The 19,141-nt window shown below is 41.4% G+C and overlaps 1 protein-coding gene across 5 annotated transcripts in view; it reads right to left on the bottom strand.

Annotated features, from left to right (window-relative positions):
• The window catches only part of COP1 (COP1 E3 ubiquitin ligase), a 131,145-nt gene that overhangs the window by 72,333 nt on the left and 39,671 nt on the right, over positions 1-19,141 (bottom strand). For all 5 annotated transcript variants that reach the window (XR_010373388.1, XR_010373387.1, XR_010373386.1 and 2 more), the window contains 2 exons: positions 17,293-17,428; positions 686-829 (listed from right to left, as the gene is read on the bottom strand). Coding sequence is in view for 1 of the 5 variants with exons in the window: in XM_064454445.1 (XP_064310515.1) it covers positions 686-829; positions 17,293-17,428 (280 nt within the window). In the remaining 4 variants the exon portion in view is untranslated. The remainder of the gene's footprint in view (positions 1-685; positions 830-17,292; positions 17,429-19,141) is intronic.

A 19,141-nucleotide genomic window follows, 5' to 3' on the forward strand; every position in this document is an offset into this window, starting at 1 on the left:
TGGTAGGTGGATTCTTTCAGTTGAAGTTCTGATATGGTGGTCTGTATTTCTTTCATTTAAGTAATCTAAAAAGATAAAAAACACTTGATTTTTGCATCTGTGCTACTATCATTACTGTCAATCTAGGTCTTTTCTTAAGAGCTTTATATTATGAGGCCCAGCAGAACAGTACTTCAAGCAGACATAAATTCATAGGCAGAAGATACAAATGAGGCACATTTCCTGAGGACTAGCAGCTTCTTAGCAGAATGGAAAGGATCCAGTAGATGAAGAGAAGAGACCATGGAGGAAGCGGTGGCTATTATGAAGAACTGGGCACAGAAGTTACCTTGAGACAAACTAAGACTTTACCTGGAGTGTATCCATTACTTTGCTTTCACCCTCCTTTTAATTGAGTAGGTATCCAACAGCATTTGCAAGGAACACAAAAGCAGTTCACTACCCTATATCCCTTTCTCCTCCAGATATGTGGGCCTGCTATTACCTTGGATAAGCCTGGCATACACAAGTAACAGCGCTTATGCTACCTGGTCCCACCCAGAGTTCAAAGCAAGCTCTGCATCCACTCCTGCTTTCCTCCTTTCCCCTCGTGTTCCCACAATGGGTAAAGAAAGCAAAACAGCTACTGCACATAAACAAGCAAGTGGAAACAGCACCCGAGTTCAAGTGCAAAGTCAACACCTACCTGATTTTGGAATTACAGGTCATTTCATTCTCAGGGTAGTGAATATCCACCGCATCCTGAATGACTGTACCATACTCATAGACTTTAATCTTCTTTGTCACCCCAGCGATGGCAAAGTAGTCACAGTCTCGGTCGAACTCAATACTGGGGAACAAAAGCATAGGTTGATAACTGTAACACAACACATGTACTTACAGCAGGGTATTTTACTACTTAAGTGTCTCAGTATGGCAAGAGCTGAGAATCACAATTTGCAGTTAGCAAATACCATGTTCAGAACACCTTGGTCAGGTCTGGCACACACACCAACGACGTGGAGTTCCTGCTCTGAGGCACCATTTTCTAAACCCCCCCAAACACACCCAACATCTCCATTTACTGAAATAGACTTTTTGTGGTAGCACAATCTCCCTCCCACAGCCAGGATCTTTGTTCAGACACTCTAGAAGTTTCCCAGTTCAGCTACACCATTTACATTGCACAGTACCCAAACATCAAAGCTGACAGCTTACCCTGGACACACGCTTAACATTCAGCTGTATGCTCTATGACCAACATGCTACAGGATGACTGCCCATTGATTTCTCCCCAGTTGCACCGCTGCATCCCTTAGCTCATATATACAGCAGCCTGGTGAACTTTAAGTATTAATGCAGAGGAAACCAATATTTGTGGGGAAAAAAACTTCTAAATCCCCTGAGTAACAATAGAAGGTCAAAACATAACATGGCTTCACTAAAGGCAGATCATGCTTGACAAACCTGGTGGCCTTCTACAACAAAGTGACTTGCCTGGTTGACATGGGGCAGGCAGTGGACATTGTCTACCTGGATTTCTCCAAGGCCTTTGATACGGTCCCCCACAGTCTCCTCCTGGAGAAATGAATGCGTTATGGCCCAGACAAGTGGTCTGTGCAGTGGGTGGGGAGCTGGCTGACAGGCCGCACCTGAAGGGTGGTGGTAAATAGCTCCTTTTCCAAGTGGCAACCTGTCACAAGTGGGGTCCCCCAGGGATCAATATTGGGCTATTCAACATCTTTATAAGTGATCTGGATAACGGCATCAAGTGTAGCCTGATGAAGTCTGTGGATGACACCAAGTTGAGTGGGGAAGTAGACACTCCAGAAGGGAGAGCTGCTCTGCAGGGAGATCTGGATAGGCTGGAAGAGTGGGCCAGCAAGAACCTTATGAAGTTCAACAAGGACAAGTGTAAGGTCTTGCACCTGGGAAGACATAATCCAGGAGTGCAGCACAGGCTGGGATCCACCTGGCTGGAGAGCAGCTCTGTGGAAAGGGACCTGGGGGTCCTGGTAGACAGAAAGCTCTACATGAGCAAACAGTGTGCTTGCTGCAGCCAAGGCGGCCAACAGGATGTTGGGTTGCACCAAAAAGGGCATCACCAGCAGAGATAAAGAAGTCATTATCCTACTCTACTCAGCGCTTGTCAGGCCACACCTGGAGTACTGTGTACAGTTTTGGTCCCCGCTATACAAAAAGGATGTGGACAGGCTGGAAGGGGTCCAGAGAAGGGCCACCAAGATGCTCAAAGGACTGGGAAGCCTGCCATACGAGGATAGGCTGGGAGAACTGGGTTTGTTCAGCCTTGAGAAAAGGAGGCTCAGAGGGGATCTCATCCCCATGTACCAGTACTTAAGGGGTAGCTACAAAGAAGATGGAGACTCCCTTTTCACAAGGAGTCCCATGGAGAGGACAAGGGGGAATGGACACAAGTTGCTCTTGGGGAGATTCCGACTGGACACGAGAGGGAAATTTTTCACAGTGAGGACAGTCAACCATTGGAATAATCTCCCCAGGGAAGTGGTTGACTCAGCCACGTTGCACACCTTCAAGAGTTGTCTGGACAGGGTGCTGGGCCATCTTGTCTAGACTGTGCTCTTCCCAGAAGGATGGGACTAGATGATCCCTGAGATCCCTTCCAACCTGGGACTCTGATTCTGTGATCAGTACTGTAAAAACCATGCATGCTATGACTTCCACTTAAGGTTGCTTGTGGAAACCAAGGCATCTTTTTCCTTCAACTGCAGGGCAAGTTTGTAATAGATATCAATGAAGTTGAAAGTAAAAGCAGTCACCTTATAACAAGGTTAAGCTGCAAATGAGAAAAGCCTGAGGTTGTACATGAAACACATCTGAGATAAAGGCAGGCAGCAGGTTATAAACAGCTAATCTCATTGCTACCTTCACAGCTTGGAAGGGCTCAAGAGAAATATTTTAGACACCTAGTAGCCAGGGAAGTAAACCTGCTTCCTAGAAAAAACTCCTGTCAGCCCGCAGCCCAAGTCACTGCAGGCAGGGCGGGGTGGATGTGCACAACACCCACCTCCTTTCTGAAGCATCAGCCTCAGCAAGACAAAAAGTTTGCTGCTCCTCTGAAAAAGGGCTTAGGGGTAGCATTTGCCCCCGAGTCTCCAGGTTAGTATGGTCAGTAACCAGCTCTCCTCAAATCTCTTGACTAAGGAAGACATCTACCACTTAGAGGTCTCTTTTGGGGTTCTTCCACTCAGTAATTCATTTAGATCTCTGCTGTCCCTATCATGAATTGTTTGTTTGGTGGTTTTTTTTGTTTAGAAGCCACAGCACTTATGAACCAGTCAGCACGTTCTGAATGGCAGCAGAGAAAAGCGAGTTTACACTGATCAAGTTTCACATTCATGTACTTAAAAAATCCCGAGAGCAAGAGCATTCAAGGTACTTTTCTACAATCAGAAAGCATTACACCAATTACATGAAGAGAGGGCTCTTTAGGCTGCCCCCATAGCTATAACAGCTAGAGCTTTCTACTCCTCAACATAGCTGAGAAGTTGAATGCACTGCAATGCTTCCAAAGGAAGATAAATTTAAATGCCAACAGAGTTTTCAAGTCCTTGTAAAGGAGATATCATCAAGTTATATTTAAACTATGGAGAGAAATGATTGTTGATATGCAGTCCGATGGTAAAGAATAATTCAATGAAACAGCTTGCAGCTTGGCCTTTTAACTCAGGCACCTAAACTTCTCTGAAGCAGTGGCAGGAGATGGTCCCACTCACAACTGCTTGCTTGCTAGAGGAGAAATGAGCTAGTCGGGTCAAGCCTGCAAAATCACAAGCCTCCTAAAGGCAAAGAAAAGGAACATGTTTACAGCTGGGGAATAAAGCAAACAAGCATGCATCTATTTAAATAAATTAGGAAAGGGGAAGAAGTCATCTAAGCAGCCAGACTGCTCTCCCCGAGACCCAAATCTACCCTAGTCTAATTACTTTTCATACAAACAGGATGAAAGCACCATTCAAGCCTGTCTTGTCAGCTCACCCTATTCTATGGAAAAATTTTATAATCGAAAGCCTCGATAACAGTACAATGGATTTACTTGCACCACAATCTTAATTGAACCCTTGTTTCAGCTCCTGCTTGCTGCCCTGTGGATTCAGGTAAAGCACAACTAAACTGATGGCAGCAATTCATCTACTTGGATTCAATTTATACCCTTAGCCTTCTGCTGCTAAAAAAAAATATAATGTATTACAATGTCTGGTAAAAAGCCAAGTTATTATAACAGAATAGAACCTCTCTCACCTAGGGTGGGTTTGCTTCTCTAGCTTTTTTTTTTTTAATAGAGACATGCTGTAGACATAACAAATGAGTATTTCAGTATGTCTATAAAAGTTAACATACCATTAAAAAATTAAAAATTTAAAATATTAATAAAAAGCATCAACCAATGAAATTGATTGTCAGACTAGTGACCTTCAAACAGCAAAGACAGTGCAGGGAGAAAACGGATGCAGAAATGAACTACCACCTGTACATATGTTTGCTGGCTGTGAGCAAGGCAGGCAAACCCAACACAGCAAGACTAACACACTTGCACCTTGGCCTCCATCATCTATGCACAGTCCTGGTACAACAAATGTTCTCACTTTCTGCCAGTCTGCTTTTAGTAAGCAATTTACAAAAAAATATGAACCATCTAAGTAGCTAGTCAAATGATTATTTATCATATAAAGCTATTCCTAATATTTGCAAAGCTCTGCTTCCCCCTGGACTAATCACGATTAGGACAAACAGCTCACTTGCATAGCAACAGTTATTTCCATGCTTTCTCCAACAAGTCTTTCAAATACATTTAGTATTAAGCAAGGCTTATTTGCATTTAACTAGCTCAATGGTATTCCTATCACTTACTGCTTGAAGCCTTTGTTTCAATGTAAGCACTTGCTTATGCACAACCTTATCTATACGAAAATTCACAAAGGAACTTAGTTTTGTCAAAAACAACTGGGCCAGCTCTGAAGAACAACAACATTCTGGTTTGCAGGTGATATATTTCTACAGTCAAAGTGAATTAGTCATTAGCACAATGACAACATGCAACACAGTAATATGTCAAAAAGGCCACTGAGTCAGATAAACCGGCTAGACAGCAGCATCCACTTCATGTGTTGAGAGAGGCACAGAGCCACCAGTGAGCCAAAGCAACATATAAAACATGCATGCAATGGTTATTAACATCCTGATAAAATAAGAGCAATGTGTTTTGGTAGCACTATTTTAAGCAGACTTAACATGGGACTGACAAGGAACGTTTTCATCATCTCAGCAGGCAGATGGAGCACCAACTGTCTGTGTGATACAAACCTACCTCAGTCCTAACATGAAGCAACCATGGGAGACCAGATATTTTCATTTTTTTAAGGAAGCACTGGAGGCAAGCTGTATTTTATATCATTTGAACATCCAGTGAAGTTCCCTTTTGGACTAGCAGTGGTCCTTGCTCCTCAAAAATGTGCCGATTAGAAATAATTAGCAATCACTTTTTTAACCTACTTTCAAACTCCACATTTCTGACCAATGAAGACTACCTGAATTTTTATAAGGAATCTTTTGGGACACAAGAACTCCTGGATATTTGAAAAAGATTTATAGATGTGCAACAGAATTTACTTAAAAATCAAATTGAAAGGTACTGATTGTTTTGTTCTAGGGGAAAATAGAGACATCTCCAGTTCCCAAGTCATTGTTTTTTTTCCTAAGCAGTTAACAACCAGTGTCCTACAGAAATACCACTAAGAGCTGCTAGAAAGTAAACATTCTCAAGGGCTCTGGTTGCTCTGCTACTTATCTTTATTCTCAATCTGAGATTATAAATCAATTGCTTTATTAATGCTAAAACCTATGACCTTGGAGAGCACTCGTAGCTAGCAAATGAAATTACAAAATAAATTGCTTCTGAAACATGTCTGGAAGCTTGGCTTGGTGTTGAGGGTAGACCAGTGAGGAAAGAGTAAAGCATATGTATCTACCAGTTTTGCCACTGTATAAAGCCTTGCTACACTCACATCCTGATAGTGCAGCGGTTTTCCTTGCCCCAGGAGAATGCAATGGAGTTAGAAAATGCATACAGATGGGCAACTAAATTGATTAAAGGAACAGAGCAGCTACCTTGTAAGGGTTATGAACAAGGCAACAGCAAGACTGGTGTTCAACAAATCACTCTGCACCAGAACTAGGAGACACTCACCAGAAGATTGATTTGGGACAGATAGGGTTTTCCCTCCCAGTCACGCTTTAAAAGCCACACACACACATATCCAGAGACTTACTCCTGCATGACATGATGGTAGCAGAGCGAACCTGACAACAGTAAGCCATGAACAACTGGTTCATACCAGATATTAACAGAAATAAATATGGATACACCCTTTAGTATCTACAATGTAGTCATAGCGAATGCTGGGAGGCAGCAAAAAGACAACTATACAAGTAGTGACCAGGTTGGCATGAACGTGGTCTTCTGCTGGGACAGCATGGGGCTAGGTGCCCTCCAAACCAACCCCTGGGGCAGCTCACACTGTACTTGAAATTGCAGTTTGAAAGGCCCTGGGGGTCAGACTGGAGGGGCACCTCACCTGGTGATTGCTAGTTACAGTTAAAAGTCTGCAGCCAACTGCTCCTCTCCCCTTTACATACACACACTCTACAATTGCTACTATAATCATAAATGCCTCAGCTGTGACTTGGTAACAAGATATGCGACTGTAGGAGTTGCCATTTCCACAAAGTGGATGACTCAGGCCCTCGCATAGGACTATACATGTGTCTTTTCCTCCCTGAATATACCAAAGCCTTTCAATTCTACTTCTGCTTAATATGGTACTATTTCTATTTCAGTTTCTCTAACCCCAGCCCCTACCCTGCCATGGCCCCATATTTAATTGCAACATGGATATACTGTTTTCAGTTTGGGGGGACTTAATTGGTGGGAGGAAGGAGATATAACAGCAGCTTTTGCTCTTCACTTAGATTTCTTTAAAGCCTTTCTCACTCAGTGCTTCCAGTCCCTGGCCTCCGAGGGATATCCTGTCACTTCTAACAATCCCAAGTCCCACCATCTTATAGCCTGGTTGCCTATTTTCAATACACATTTTGAGCCATCAAAGTCAAAGATTAGAAATTTAGGTTACAATCCAACACCATGACCACCACAGCAGACTGTTCAGCACCTGGGACCAATACAGAAATTGGTATTAATATCACATACCTGAGAGACTGTTTTTAGAGTAGACTGATATTTTAAGGCCAAGTAATTAGTGTCACTAAGCATGCACTAGCATACTGATTTGTCATTTTTAAAAGCAAAGCTATATTCAGGCATAGGAAGCTGCAATTACAGCGCTCAGGTTTTGTGTTCCATCAGCTCAAAGTCTGTATTTTGTCACATATAAAAACACAGGCTACTGAGACAAAGGGTATGAATTTTCCATATCAAGACTGTTTTGCTAAAGCTGTGAGTTGCTGAAAAAGTATTGGGGTTTTTTGTTTTTAATAAAGCAACAGTTGCATTAGTTACTTCTTACTCCAAAGCACCACCTAAATAAGGTCACTCCTGCTATTCTGAAGTCCTTAACCTGTACCAGAGGGACAAGGATAGACCACCACTGGTTGAATACATTCAAAGCCCTGTGCTGCTAAATATTTTCAAAAATAAACTGAGCAGGCATAGCAGAACCCCAGACAGGTTATTGCAGTCTCTACTCAGGAAGGGCCACAAAACATTTTGATTCTCTAGACTCCTATATGGATAGGTAAATTAATTGTATAAACAAGACTCCACTTAATGCATCCTGACATCAGACAGGATTAAAATCACATTACTTTGGGTTAGATGTGACCCCCAGAGTACCAGAAAATTGCCAGATTTGTCCTCTAATCAAGGGAAAGTTGTCTTGGCTACTATTATGGCCTCTCAATGAATCAGATTCAAGTCTAATGGCAGTCTAATGAAAACTGTGGGACAAAGGACCCCAAACTATTTCAGTTTGATCCCATTTCTCTGAGTTCTTTGTGATATTCCACCTCCAGCAGCACGAGCTGCTGCTGAATGCGCCTAGGGTACCCTCCCCTACCATCACACCTCCTCCAGGCTTCAAACATCTGATGGGAATACACTCCCCCCTAAGCAAACCTCTATTTGAAGCATAAAAAGAAGACGCTAGAAAGTCAGCTCTGTGTGTTATCTTTTTCCCCCCCCACAGCTGGGAAACAGTTCAAAGCCTGCACTGTACCGAAGGATGGTCCTTAGCTCCAGGCTCGCTTGGGAAGACATTATTGCACCAGTCATGCTGCAGTCACACTTTCAGCTTCTTTCTTGCAGCCACAGTAGCCTGGAGTTTTATTTTGCTCCGTCTGAAGAAAGGCATAAAGAGGTACCACATTGACAAAGTAGTGTCATTAGACCTAGTTCCAGCCCCACTTCATGCTGACAAAAATCCTTTTAAGTATAATGAAATGCTATCAGTTCTGAGACCACGTGGCAATACTCTCATTCCATAAACAGTCTGTTTGAATCATAATATTAAACCTGAATTGAAGAGGTTTGGTGGGCTTAGTTCTATCTCACAGCTCTGATATTGAAATCAGAGCTACTTGCATGCTTTGCCATTGCTATATAAGAGTAATTTTTTTTTTTTAAACTGAATGAGAGAATATACTATGCTACAAGAAATTAATCATGCTTCCTGCAAAAGCTCAACTTTCAGAATGAGGATCCCCTCTACTTTGTGCAAGGAAGCAAGGGGAAGCAACCCTGAACTTAATCTCCTCTAAATACAACCCTAAAATATCCCAGGAAGCCACAGCAGACTTCCAGCCTCGCCTACAAGGCTCTATAGCTAGAGACATCCTGTTCAACTGCATATGTTTTTTTTCATACACGTATTTCATTCAGAGGAACCTGGCTTAATTAGCACTAATGATGAGAAAACCTATAGGGAGCTACTGAATTTTTCAAGCAACTGAACACAAAGCATATTGATAAAAAGCCACTTTACTGCTAGGCGATGCTCTTCTGCATGCAGAAGAGATGACGACAATGCCAGGGTTTATGCACCAGATACACAGAAGTACAATGAGCCAAAGCTGTTGCAAACAACTACCATGCAAGTTAATGAGGATTAGATTCAGTTTTTCCAAACACACCATTTTAAATAAGCTAGAGTAGGGAAATGTTAACTAAAAATGCCAACAGTTAAACGCAGAATATTTCTTATGACACTATTTAAAATTCAAGCCAAATTGTCAATCTGCCCGCTGTAATATTTCGGGCAACCTTTCTATATCTGAAAACCAGGATCTGCCATTTCTCCCAGCTGAGCTGACATGCAGTAGGTTACTAACAGCCCTGACAGTAGCAGGACCACAGGCTCAACATTACAAAATACTAAGGTGGAAGAGGTTTAAGTCTCCAAACATACTCAGCTGCCTTCTTTCTGCGTTCAGGCTTGGGAAACATTTCCAGAAAGGAAGGTGGCAGCCTCCACCCAAGCTGTATAAGGAGGTTTGAGGGAAGAAACCCTGCTCCACAATAAGTTGCAAGGTTGTCAGCACAGCACTATGGTCTTATCAGGATTATGCCATTAAGTAGGAGAGAACTCCATCAGTTGTGATAAACGTTTAAGTACCTTCTAAGTAAAGCCATTCAAAAGCTCACAAGCTTGTTTTCAAGCCACCACATTTATTACTACACCAAGGATTTTGTTTCTTCAAAATTGAGCATAGCAGCTGCCAACAGAGCCGAAGACACAGGGGAATGAGTATATCTGAAAGAGCTCAGCACAGAAAACCTCCATCAATCCTGAGACTGTATACAACACAGTCCACCCATAGGCTCCAGTTCCTGATTCCATTTTTCCATGATTTAAATGCAGCAGCTGAAGGCATCTCTGTCTCCAGCTGTCCACATTGCCAGAGGTCCAATTTCTCAGAACAAATCACAGCCCAGTCCAGTGCCCCAGTACACATTCTGCCATATTATTAACCCAAGCCTCCAAATTCACCCAGGACTGCCATCAGCTATTCTGCCAGACACCCAGCAGCACAGGATCAGGAGGCACAGCTGGAGGCAGTAACCTCTTTAGATACCTCAGCTCAATCCAACTGGCACCAAGAGTCAGGGCACCAGCCTTCATAATCTGCAGTGTATGGACTTTATATTTAACAGTCTCGAGGAGCCAAAGAATAGGCTGGGGCAGTTAAATCCAATGGTCCTGCTGCCTGATAATGATGGAACAAGGTTAAAACATTATTTGAAGCATTCTTCATCCAACTGCCAAATCTGTTTTAGGAGATTGCTCCAATGGCCTTCTGAATCTTTTACGGTCAGTATTTTGCATGCCATCCTTAAACTATTCCTTAGAAAAAATAAAGGTCCTTAGGAATACCCTTAATTTCAGTCTTATACAAAGAAATTTGATCTGACTCCCACGTACACTTGTGCAGATGTACACACACACACTTGTATATAATCCTGTAAGAACGTGTCACTTCGTAACCTATTCTACAAGACACTTACGCAGCATATAAATCCAGAACACCTCTGTCTTAGAGACTGTACTTCTTAATAAAGACAATATTAATAATTATTAACCCAAGCCCCTTCTCCAGGCTGAGCTGCTTGTGAGGTTTTTTCCAGAACTGTTTACGCCCACACCATACATCTTTGCATGCCTTAAACATACCACCTCAATATTTTTTTTCAGCTACCTACCATTAAACAGACTAACTCCTCTAGATAGCAAGGAAAGAACAAACAAAAATTCCAAAGGCATGCTAATGCTTTTCAGATAACGACCTCCTAGGAAATTCAGGCATTTCCTATGAATATGGCTAGAAAATTAAAAGAACACTGTAGTAAGCTACAGAAATTAATATTCTATTAATAACAAGCTTGTTTCTTCAAGCAGACACAAAAATTCACTGTATCAACAATCAGTGTTGAAAGAAAGCTACAAAATTAGGGGGAAATTAAGGGACATTTGTCTTTACCTTTTACCAACACTGTCAGCATGGAAGTTCTATGTATAAGATGCTGCGAAACCACAGCTTTCACGGCTTGCAAGTCCAATTCTTGAGGCTAAGACACAGCACTACTGCCTGATGGTCATTATTATATGAACATCAGGAGGGAAAGAAGGGGGGCTACCTGCAGCTTCCCAGAAAAGATTTTTGTCCTGATCAATCAAGTGGTGGATGCAATGATACAACTTCCATGGGCTACCATCCTCCTGTGCTAAATACTGATCTCTCGAGGCCGTTCTTGACGCTACAGCACCCGTTCTTAGTTTCTCCACTTTTACAAAGCTTCTCCTAAAAAGAAAAAAGCCCAGTCTCATTCTAATAAATACAATCCTGTCTAAATTAGCCCCCATTTTTAAGTCAGGGATCCCAAATTATGTAGGAAGTGAATTTCACTTTGCACTATACATGGCAAGTCCACATAAGGACATTGCTGCTTCTTAAAACCTAGGCCAGAGGAAGACGCTTGGCAGAAAGCCAGGGACAGAACCTCAAGTTTCTAATGAGCTGATCATGTACCTTTATCACAAGAGTATGGCCCCCAAGATTTTGAGGTGTCTAGTCCAATATCCTGCTTAGAAGAGGAGCAGCTCTTTGGTCAGGGCAGGTTGCTCAGGGCTTTCTCCAACCAGTTCTTGAACACCTCCAAGGATGGAGCTTGCACAATGTCTTTAGGAAGCCTACTCCAAAGCTGGACTGCCCCACACTGCAGCCAGCGACCACTACATGACGTTTGCCAAGAAATGGAGACTGCTTACATAAACCGCACAAAGTTTTTTCAAGATACAAAAGAAACACACACCATGAAAAGCAATAATTGTTCAGTACATTTGGTTTAAAAAGCAGACTCCCAAATTCATCAAGAGACTGTTCAATATTTAAGAGAAGTTTAAATAAAACTAAAAAACCTCATCTAATTATGTGCAGATAGAGACAAGTACTAAGAGAGCACAATGGGGGAAAATTTCCTACTACCAAATAGTCCTGACATTACTAGGAAAAAATTAGGTGCCACTGGTGGCCAGACAACTTCCATTCATTAACCTCCCTGTTTCAAATTATTTAAGTGTACCCCTAAAAGTGAAAGCTTCTCTTGATGGAAGAACAGAATTCTCTCTCTGCAGTGTCACCAGAGTCACCAGAAGGTTTATTTTTGTAGTCAAGACTAGAGACACAAGTAGACATGCTCTTTTCTGGTTTGAGAGTCCCTTTTGGTACAGCAGCCTGTCCTGGGACTTGGAAGGCTACATCACAGAGTTGAGAGCATCTCTGAACTCTGAATTCAGAGATCTGAACTGACATCTGTATAACGCTTCTGCTGGTTACGAGTCACATTTAGCTCATGGGATCCAGACCAAAATTATATACCAGGAAGCGTTACCAGTTCCACACTCCAGAAAAAAAGAAGAGAAAGTAAGGAGAAGGCTCTGTACTTTACTCAGCTGTAAACAAAATCCCATTTCAGCCCCAGACAACCTCTGGTCTATGGGCCAAAACCTCAACTGAAGTAAGGTAAGATAAACACAGGAGAGGCACAAAATTCGAGCAGGTTCAGGGTATTACACTTCAAGTTTCCTTAGCCATTCTGCAGTTCAAGTCTCTTTACCCAAGCATTTCTCTCTTTCCAGTTGTGGGAACAGTCCAAATAAGACTGATCCATCCACAGTTTTGAGCTGCCACTTGTAAGTAAGAGTCCATTTAAAGAATGATCGGTTTAACAGACTATAAGAAAAATTCAGCCCTCATTTCTCATCTTCAAGGAACAGCATCTACTGTACTCCAAAACATAATCCTGTGAAGGATAAAACCCCATTACATTTATCTTTACCAGCAAGATAGAAGCATTGCTGGTCACAAACTTAAAATGACTCATCTAATCCTAGCCAGCCCAGGGCATTAAAAAAAAAGAAAGAAAAAAAGGAAAGGGGCTTGTTATGGTGGACACAGAACTAAAAGGTACCTTGCTAAAGTCTGGATCTAAGACTTTATATGCACAAGTAATTGTAGCCCAAAGTAAAAAAGGGAACAAAAATAGAACAACTCAATGAATATATGGAAAAAATACTCCTAATGGACAGGTTTTCTTTAAAGCTCACCTTTGAGGAAAGGATTTCGGTCTTGTTACTGAAAGGGTCAAACAAAAATACCATCTTGAAACCAACTTAATTGAACTATTTGAATGCTAAGAGAAACCACTTCATACCTTATTTGTTACTTAAGAGGCAATAGAGTATTAAGCAATGGAAAAAAAGTGGACCACAAAGGTAACATCCAGTTTTTGAACACTGTCTCAAGATTCAACAGATTAACTGAGTAAGGTTTCAGCCACCAAAACACAAGTTATTTCTTTCCCTCTCTCTAAATCACTATACCTTTGGTTAAATATAGTTAGCCTTGGCTATCCAAAACCCTTTGGATGTCGTTTTAAGACCTTTCAGAGAAATGGTAAACTAAGCCAGAAGAATTTGAAGTCTGAGCAGATGACAGAAACCCACATCATTTGCTCCCAGATTTCATGGCCTCTGAGAGACACACTCATGTTTCCACCAGACCCGGGAACCACCTGGCAGGGAGAACCAGCTTTCTGATAACCAGGTTTCAGACAGACATCTTGCTGTAGTTTGTTTCTTGGATTTTTCTGTTCTTTTTTTTAAATATGAAAGACTGCCATGTTATTCTCTGAAGGCCTCTGACAGTGCTAAAGCAATTTTCTACATAAATCATTGTAATGCTAACGCTGCAGTTTACAGACTCATCTTTAAAAGAAAGCCTTTACTATTTACTGCCACAGCAAGCGGAGAAAAGAAAAGTTAAGCTCTGATGACTATTCTGTCTGGGGGCATAATAAATGGAAAATTTATTCCTTGGCCCAATTCTAACAAAACTTAACATACTTGTGAAAACCATGTAAATACTTTGTACTTAAGTGAACCGAGTGTATAAAGAAAACATTTATCATAGAGGTACATGCGCATTCACATTGCGAGCATGCTGAAAGACCCCAAGTGTTTAAGCAGAACGGAGCTACTAGCAATTGCAAAGCCGTGAACATGTTTTCACTGAACATCCTTCTCTATTAATCTTTTTCTGGAAGCAAATAAGGGAAAAAAGGTCTGAGGGTTATAAATTTTGCTTGTGAGCATGTTTCTAAGCAAGCTAAGAAAGCTCTCCCTCCCTGGGCTCACAGTCTCACTCTGTGCGCCTTTCTGAGTAAGACCATAAGCCTGTGACAGAAGATGCACAACTTAGGTACCAGCCCTGCATGGGTCCCCCACCCCCTGCCTGCAGCCCCATGCTGCCAGCACCATAACCAACGGCTGCCACCATGCGGATGCTGCACAGCCACCGCAGAGCTGCCAGCCCAGCAAGGCTCAGCGCGGATCCCCTGGGCAAGCTCACTGCCAGGCTGGGGAAACCTGGAACTGGAGAGCAGGGCGTTGATTGGCTTGTCCCTTCATTCCCAAAGGCAACTGTAGCTTGCTTAATATTGAACCAGAATTTTTATAGTAATACAACCTAATGTTGTTTATGGTCTTTTATTAGTCCTCAAGACATCCACACATTCATAAATATGCCTGTGGCAAGGCACTCAAGAGAATACTACTGCTGCTCAGTTTCAGGTTTTCAGCCTGTTTATACACAGTCTTTAATTAGACTTTTCATCCTATTACCATAAACCCAGTTTTATTTCCCTTCTAAATAAACGTCAAGATTTGGCAGATAAGGAACATATTTCCATCTTCTTCCTTTTCAAACACAAAGCTAATGCATCTTTAAACCCTCTTTATTTAAACAAGTAAAGCTTTTGGAGCATGTGAGCTTCACATAGGGTTAATAGCAATGCAAACTTAAGATATGTAAACTGCTGTTATAAACAGAATATATTTTAAAATAAGTACAAGGAAGTTTAACTTCTGTCAAATTCTACTTTTATTCTTAAAGATACTAAAAATATTATTTAAATACTTAAATTTATGAGGATACCTTACTTATTAATATTTGCTTTGTATTTTAATGCATTTGTCTCAACAGCAACAGCTAAGCAGCAAGACTTTTTGTCAATATTTCATCAGTGTTTCCTACAGCGTGCCCAGGAACACCTTCAGAGTCAGTGTAGTCAGCCAGATAAAGCTTTTCACAGCATTTCATTTGGTTAAAAAGCTTTAGAAGCACCCCAATAATTTCTTTGGCCTGTCCATGGGTACCTAAAACCTACTCTATTATCTTAAGCTGTCATCACTGAGACACACGCTTCATTTAGCTTCACAGACTCTCTCTGAACATGAGCCTAATGATCTGGATGAAGGACAATGGTGAACAACAGAAGTGTTAGCCAAAACATATTACATGTAAACCCTTAGTTAAAAAATTCAAACTTTAAAGGAACTGTTTGGGTAGCCAGAAGCTGACAAGAGTTACAGCAGCAGCACATTCAGCAGCCCTGCTGTACCAAGGCACTTAAGGACATGCTCAGATATGAACAGTCTTACTCAGCCCACTTACTAAAATCCCTAAAAATTTTTAAAATGTTTTGATTAATAAACAGCTTGAGCAGGGCTTCTAACAAAGTGTTCTTCCAAGTTATTTTTTAGTTAAATGCACTTAACTACCAATTCTAGCACTGGCTTAGAGGGAGGCCCCACAGTACCTTCATTTTAACAACAGTAACACACACTTTTCAAACATATTTCACCCAAGAATTATAATGCCTTCAAAACGGGAGCAAGATTTACTGCCCTTCCAGCATTTTCTAACCAAATGCCACAAAAATGCTGCTCTTGCAGAATGTCAAGGAGAAGAAAGGGCAAAAGAGCAAAATCCAGTCCGTGCTGAAGTTGGTAGCTGAGGAAGTTTGTCTACGTTGCAGTTGAGATTCCCATCTGCATTTCATTGCAGCTAGTGTGAACCCAATCAGTGCAGGTTAAATACACGTCAGAGCAATGATTATTGTGTTCTGACCTCTGTGGCCAAGTCGGACATTATACATTCCTGCTACATATTGCAGTAGTTAAGGAATCAATGCCACTTAAAAAAAAAGCATGCTACACATGCCTCTATTTCTTCACATAGTGAAAATTTCTTGGTCTTTGAACAAATATTCAAGCTGTTCTGTCATTGTCCAAATAACCCCTTCATAAGGCATTAGATCAAGACTCAGAAGACCCAAGTTCAATTCATTATGATGTTATCATGTTTCCTTCAAGACCTCAGGTATGGCCACTTTGGTTCTCCTGCTCCCCTAGTATAAAATAGAGATTTTACTACTTTCCTCCTTCAAAAGGCTGCTGTGAACACACATATTTAAATTTATGAAATGTGCCTGTAAGAAACTAATGGGTCCTGTACATATATCATGCAGAAAAAATTTCCCAATTAACATATTACATCTTTTTTCCACCACCAGATCCAAACAAGCTACCACAGACTAATTCAATTCCCCAGGGTATGCTTCCACAACTGCTGAAATCAGTTTAATATTATGGCTGCTGGCAGGTCCCAGCTTCTCCCTGTCCTACGTGCTCTCTTAAGCCTGATCCCTAAGAGAGCTGGGTCACAGGGCTGAACTAGTAGAAACTAATTCTCTTGAAAATCTGGTGAAATGCTATTGACTGTCTAAGTGTCCAAACTGGTCCATGAGAGGCTTGGATGAGCTTCAGCAGCAGTGCATGACCACCCCATGTGGCAGTGGATACAGAGGAGTTGTTGGCAAGAATGGAGCTGCTGAGTTGGCTTTACAACAACCACCCCCTCACTAGTGTTTAGCACTGTAAACAGCGTCCAGTGCTCAAGAGTTCAAGCAATCGTAGTTAAAAATAAATCAGCTATTTAATATTTGCCATTATGGCTGGATCCACCAACAATATTTAAAACCACCACAGATTCTTAAAGCTACTAACACTAAGCAAGATGGATGTTTCTTAAAATGCTAGAGCTGTATCATTTACAATGCAACTACACTAACATGGAGGACTGAGCCTACAACAGGCTTCATGCTTTATCACAACAGCTCCAGATACTCACTGGCACCTCAATGGTCCTTCATTCGGTCTTGACCAACACCAATGGGAATAAGAGGTACTACTGTGGTACCTGAGTGCCTTTGCAGATCAATGATAATTACACATTCACAAAACTCTTTTTGGGAAGCAACTGCAAAGTGTCATACATGTACAGACCATTACTTGTTTAACATGGGTTAACAAATCAGCCTAAGCAGCCTGTATCAGCATGAGATGCACTGTCAGTGTGCCTTACCTGGACACTATGCTGGAGCCATTGTAGAGGTCACTAGCGTAAGACAGTGTTGCCAGGGGTCGAACAGAATTGTAGCGCGTGAACTTGGATAGACACTCCTGAAATTCATCCAGCTGGCTTGTTGTTCTGCTGTCATCTAGGGAGCGGTCACAGCATTGGAGGGGACAGAAAGAGTAAGAAGATAAACTCAACAGCAAACAAAAATCAAGATGTATGTCTTCATGTGACACTACCTCTGTTTTTCATTTCAGGAGGATTCTTGGTCAAGAACAGGTTCTCTCTCCCCTCTAGCATTCCCTGAGGGCAGCATGATCTTTCAGAGCACAAATTAAGTCTTTCCACTGCAACATCAGGTGAACCTACTGTGCTGAGAATCAGCTTCAAGATCACAAATACAGCTTTCCTGGTAGATAAGATCACTTATTTCATTCAAATTCAGAGCCCATGGGCCATATATTATTAACAGAAAACCTTAAAGCGTATCAAAATGCACTGTGAAGAACATGACTAGTATTATATGGAGGTGAACGTATATTCCTTTCACCATACTTCAGTTACAATATGCCTATATTTGGTGTGAATTACATTGGAAATACTTTCAGTAAAAAATATTTTCCTTGTCACTCCAAAAGCAGAGCTGAGGGAGAGTTGTTTCAGGGTTGGAGAACAAAGACAAGCATGAAGCCAGAAGACTCCCTGCACTGTAAGTTTTGTGAAAACTGTGACCTTCAGCAGACAAGGTGAAATTGAGCTAGCTTGAATTATGATGATAAGTTTCTGTGAGAAATGGAACAGTTTACTATAAAAGTTAAAATTAAATTGCGGTGTAGATAGCTGAAGTCATTCCTCAATTCCTCGGAAGTTCCTTTTTTTCCCCCCAGTATGAACAGAATTTTATGTAGACCATTTTAAAATATAGTATTTCCTAAATAAGGAAAAATTCCTAGTTTATGGAGATACCATATGGGCAAGCCAGCCTTCCTCACATGATTGCACATCTACAGTCAAACATTATATAGAGCCTTCATGCTTTGTAACAATCTCCAGAATTTGCAGCAGTTCTCCCATTCCTCCTCTAACATTCCCACGTTTGCTTTGTCTTTTTGCACCAGTGCAACGTAAGGGAACTCCAGGTACGGCTGCTCTCACATCACTAACACACAGAACCTCGGTTTACAGGTAATCCTGTTTACTAAAAATATTACTGCACACCTTGCCTCCTGTTAAACCACAGCATCCACTGCAGCAGCAGAGAAGCCATACACACTACTCACATGGCTGAGATCAAATTCCACCCACTAGTTAAGTTATCCTTATCTGTTTCTTATGCTGCTTGTAAGGAAAAAGCTCCACATATTAGAAAGCTTTGGAAATACTGGGGTGAAAAAATTAGAAGGTTGATCTATAAAAGCAAAATACAGTTGTGGTTTCTTTGTGGGAAAACACAGAGAGAATAACAACTTTCTGCACTCTGGTAATTCCTTGCCATCAGAAATTATTATGTTGCTCTACACTTGTAAGACATTTTGAAGTGTCCCTTATATGCTATTTAATGTTTGATCATATAAAGGAACAGTAAAGACTAGTAATTAGCATGTTTAGGAGTACTGGCATATACATTACCTATGTCAGATGGATCAAAAGGGGCAAAATGAATGAAGTACTGCTCCAAATTAAAGTCATCAGCACCTGACCACTACAGGAAAGAGCTCAAGAAGCCACATGCAAACATCAGTGTTCTTCAAAGACTGTTTTCCCCTTCAGCACTTTGATAGAAACAAATAGCTTCTATTCTTCCATTTATTTCCCTCATTTAGGGATCAAGCACACAGTCATCCTACAATTTATT

This window comes from Phalacrocorax carbo, chromosome 6 (genome assembly GCF_963921805.1).
Source record: "Phalacrocorax carbo chromosome 6, bPhaCar2.1, whole genome shotgun sequence".
NCBI lineage: Eukaryota > Metazoa > Chordata > Aves > Suliformes > Phalacrocoracidae > Phalacrocorax > Phalacrocorax carbo.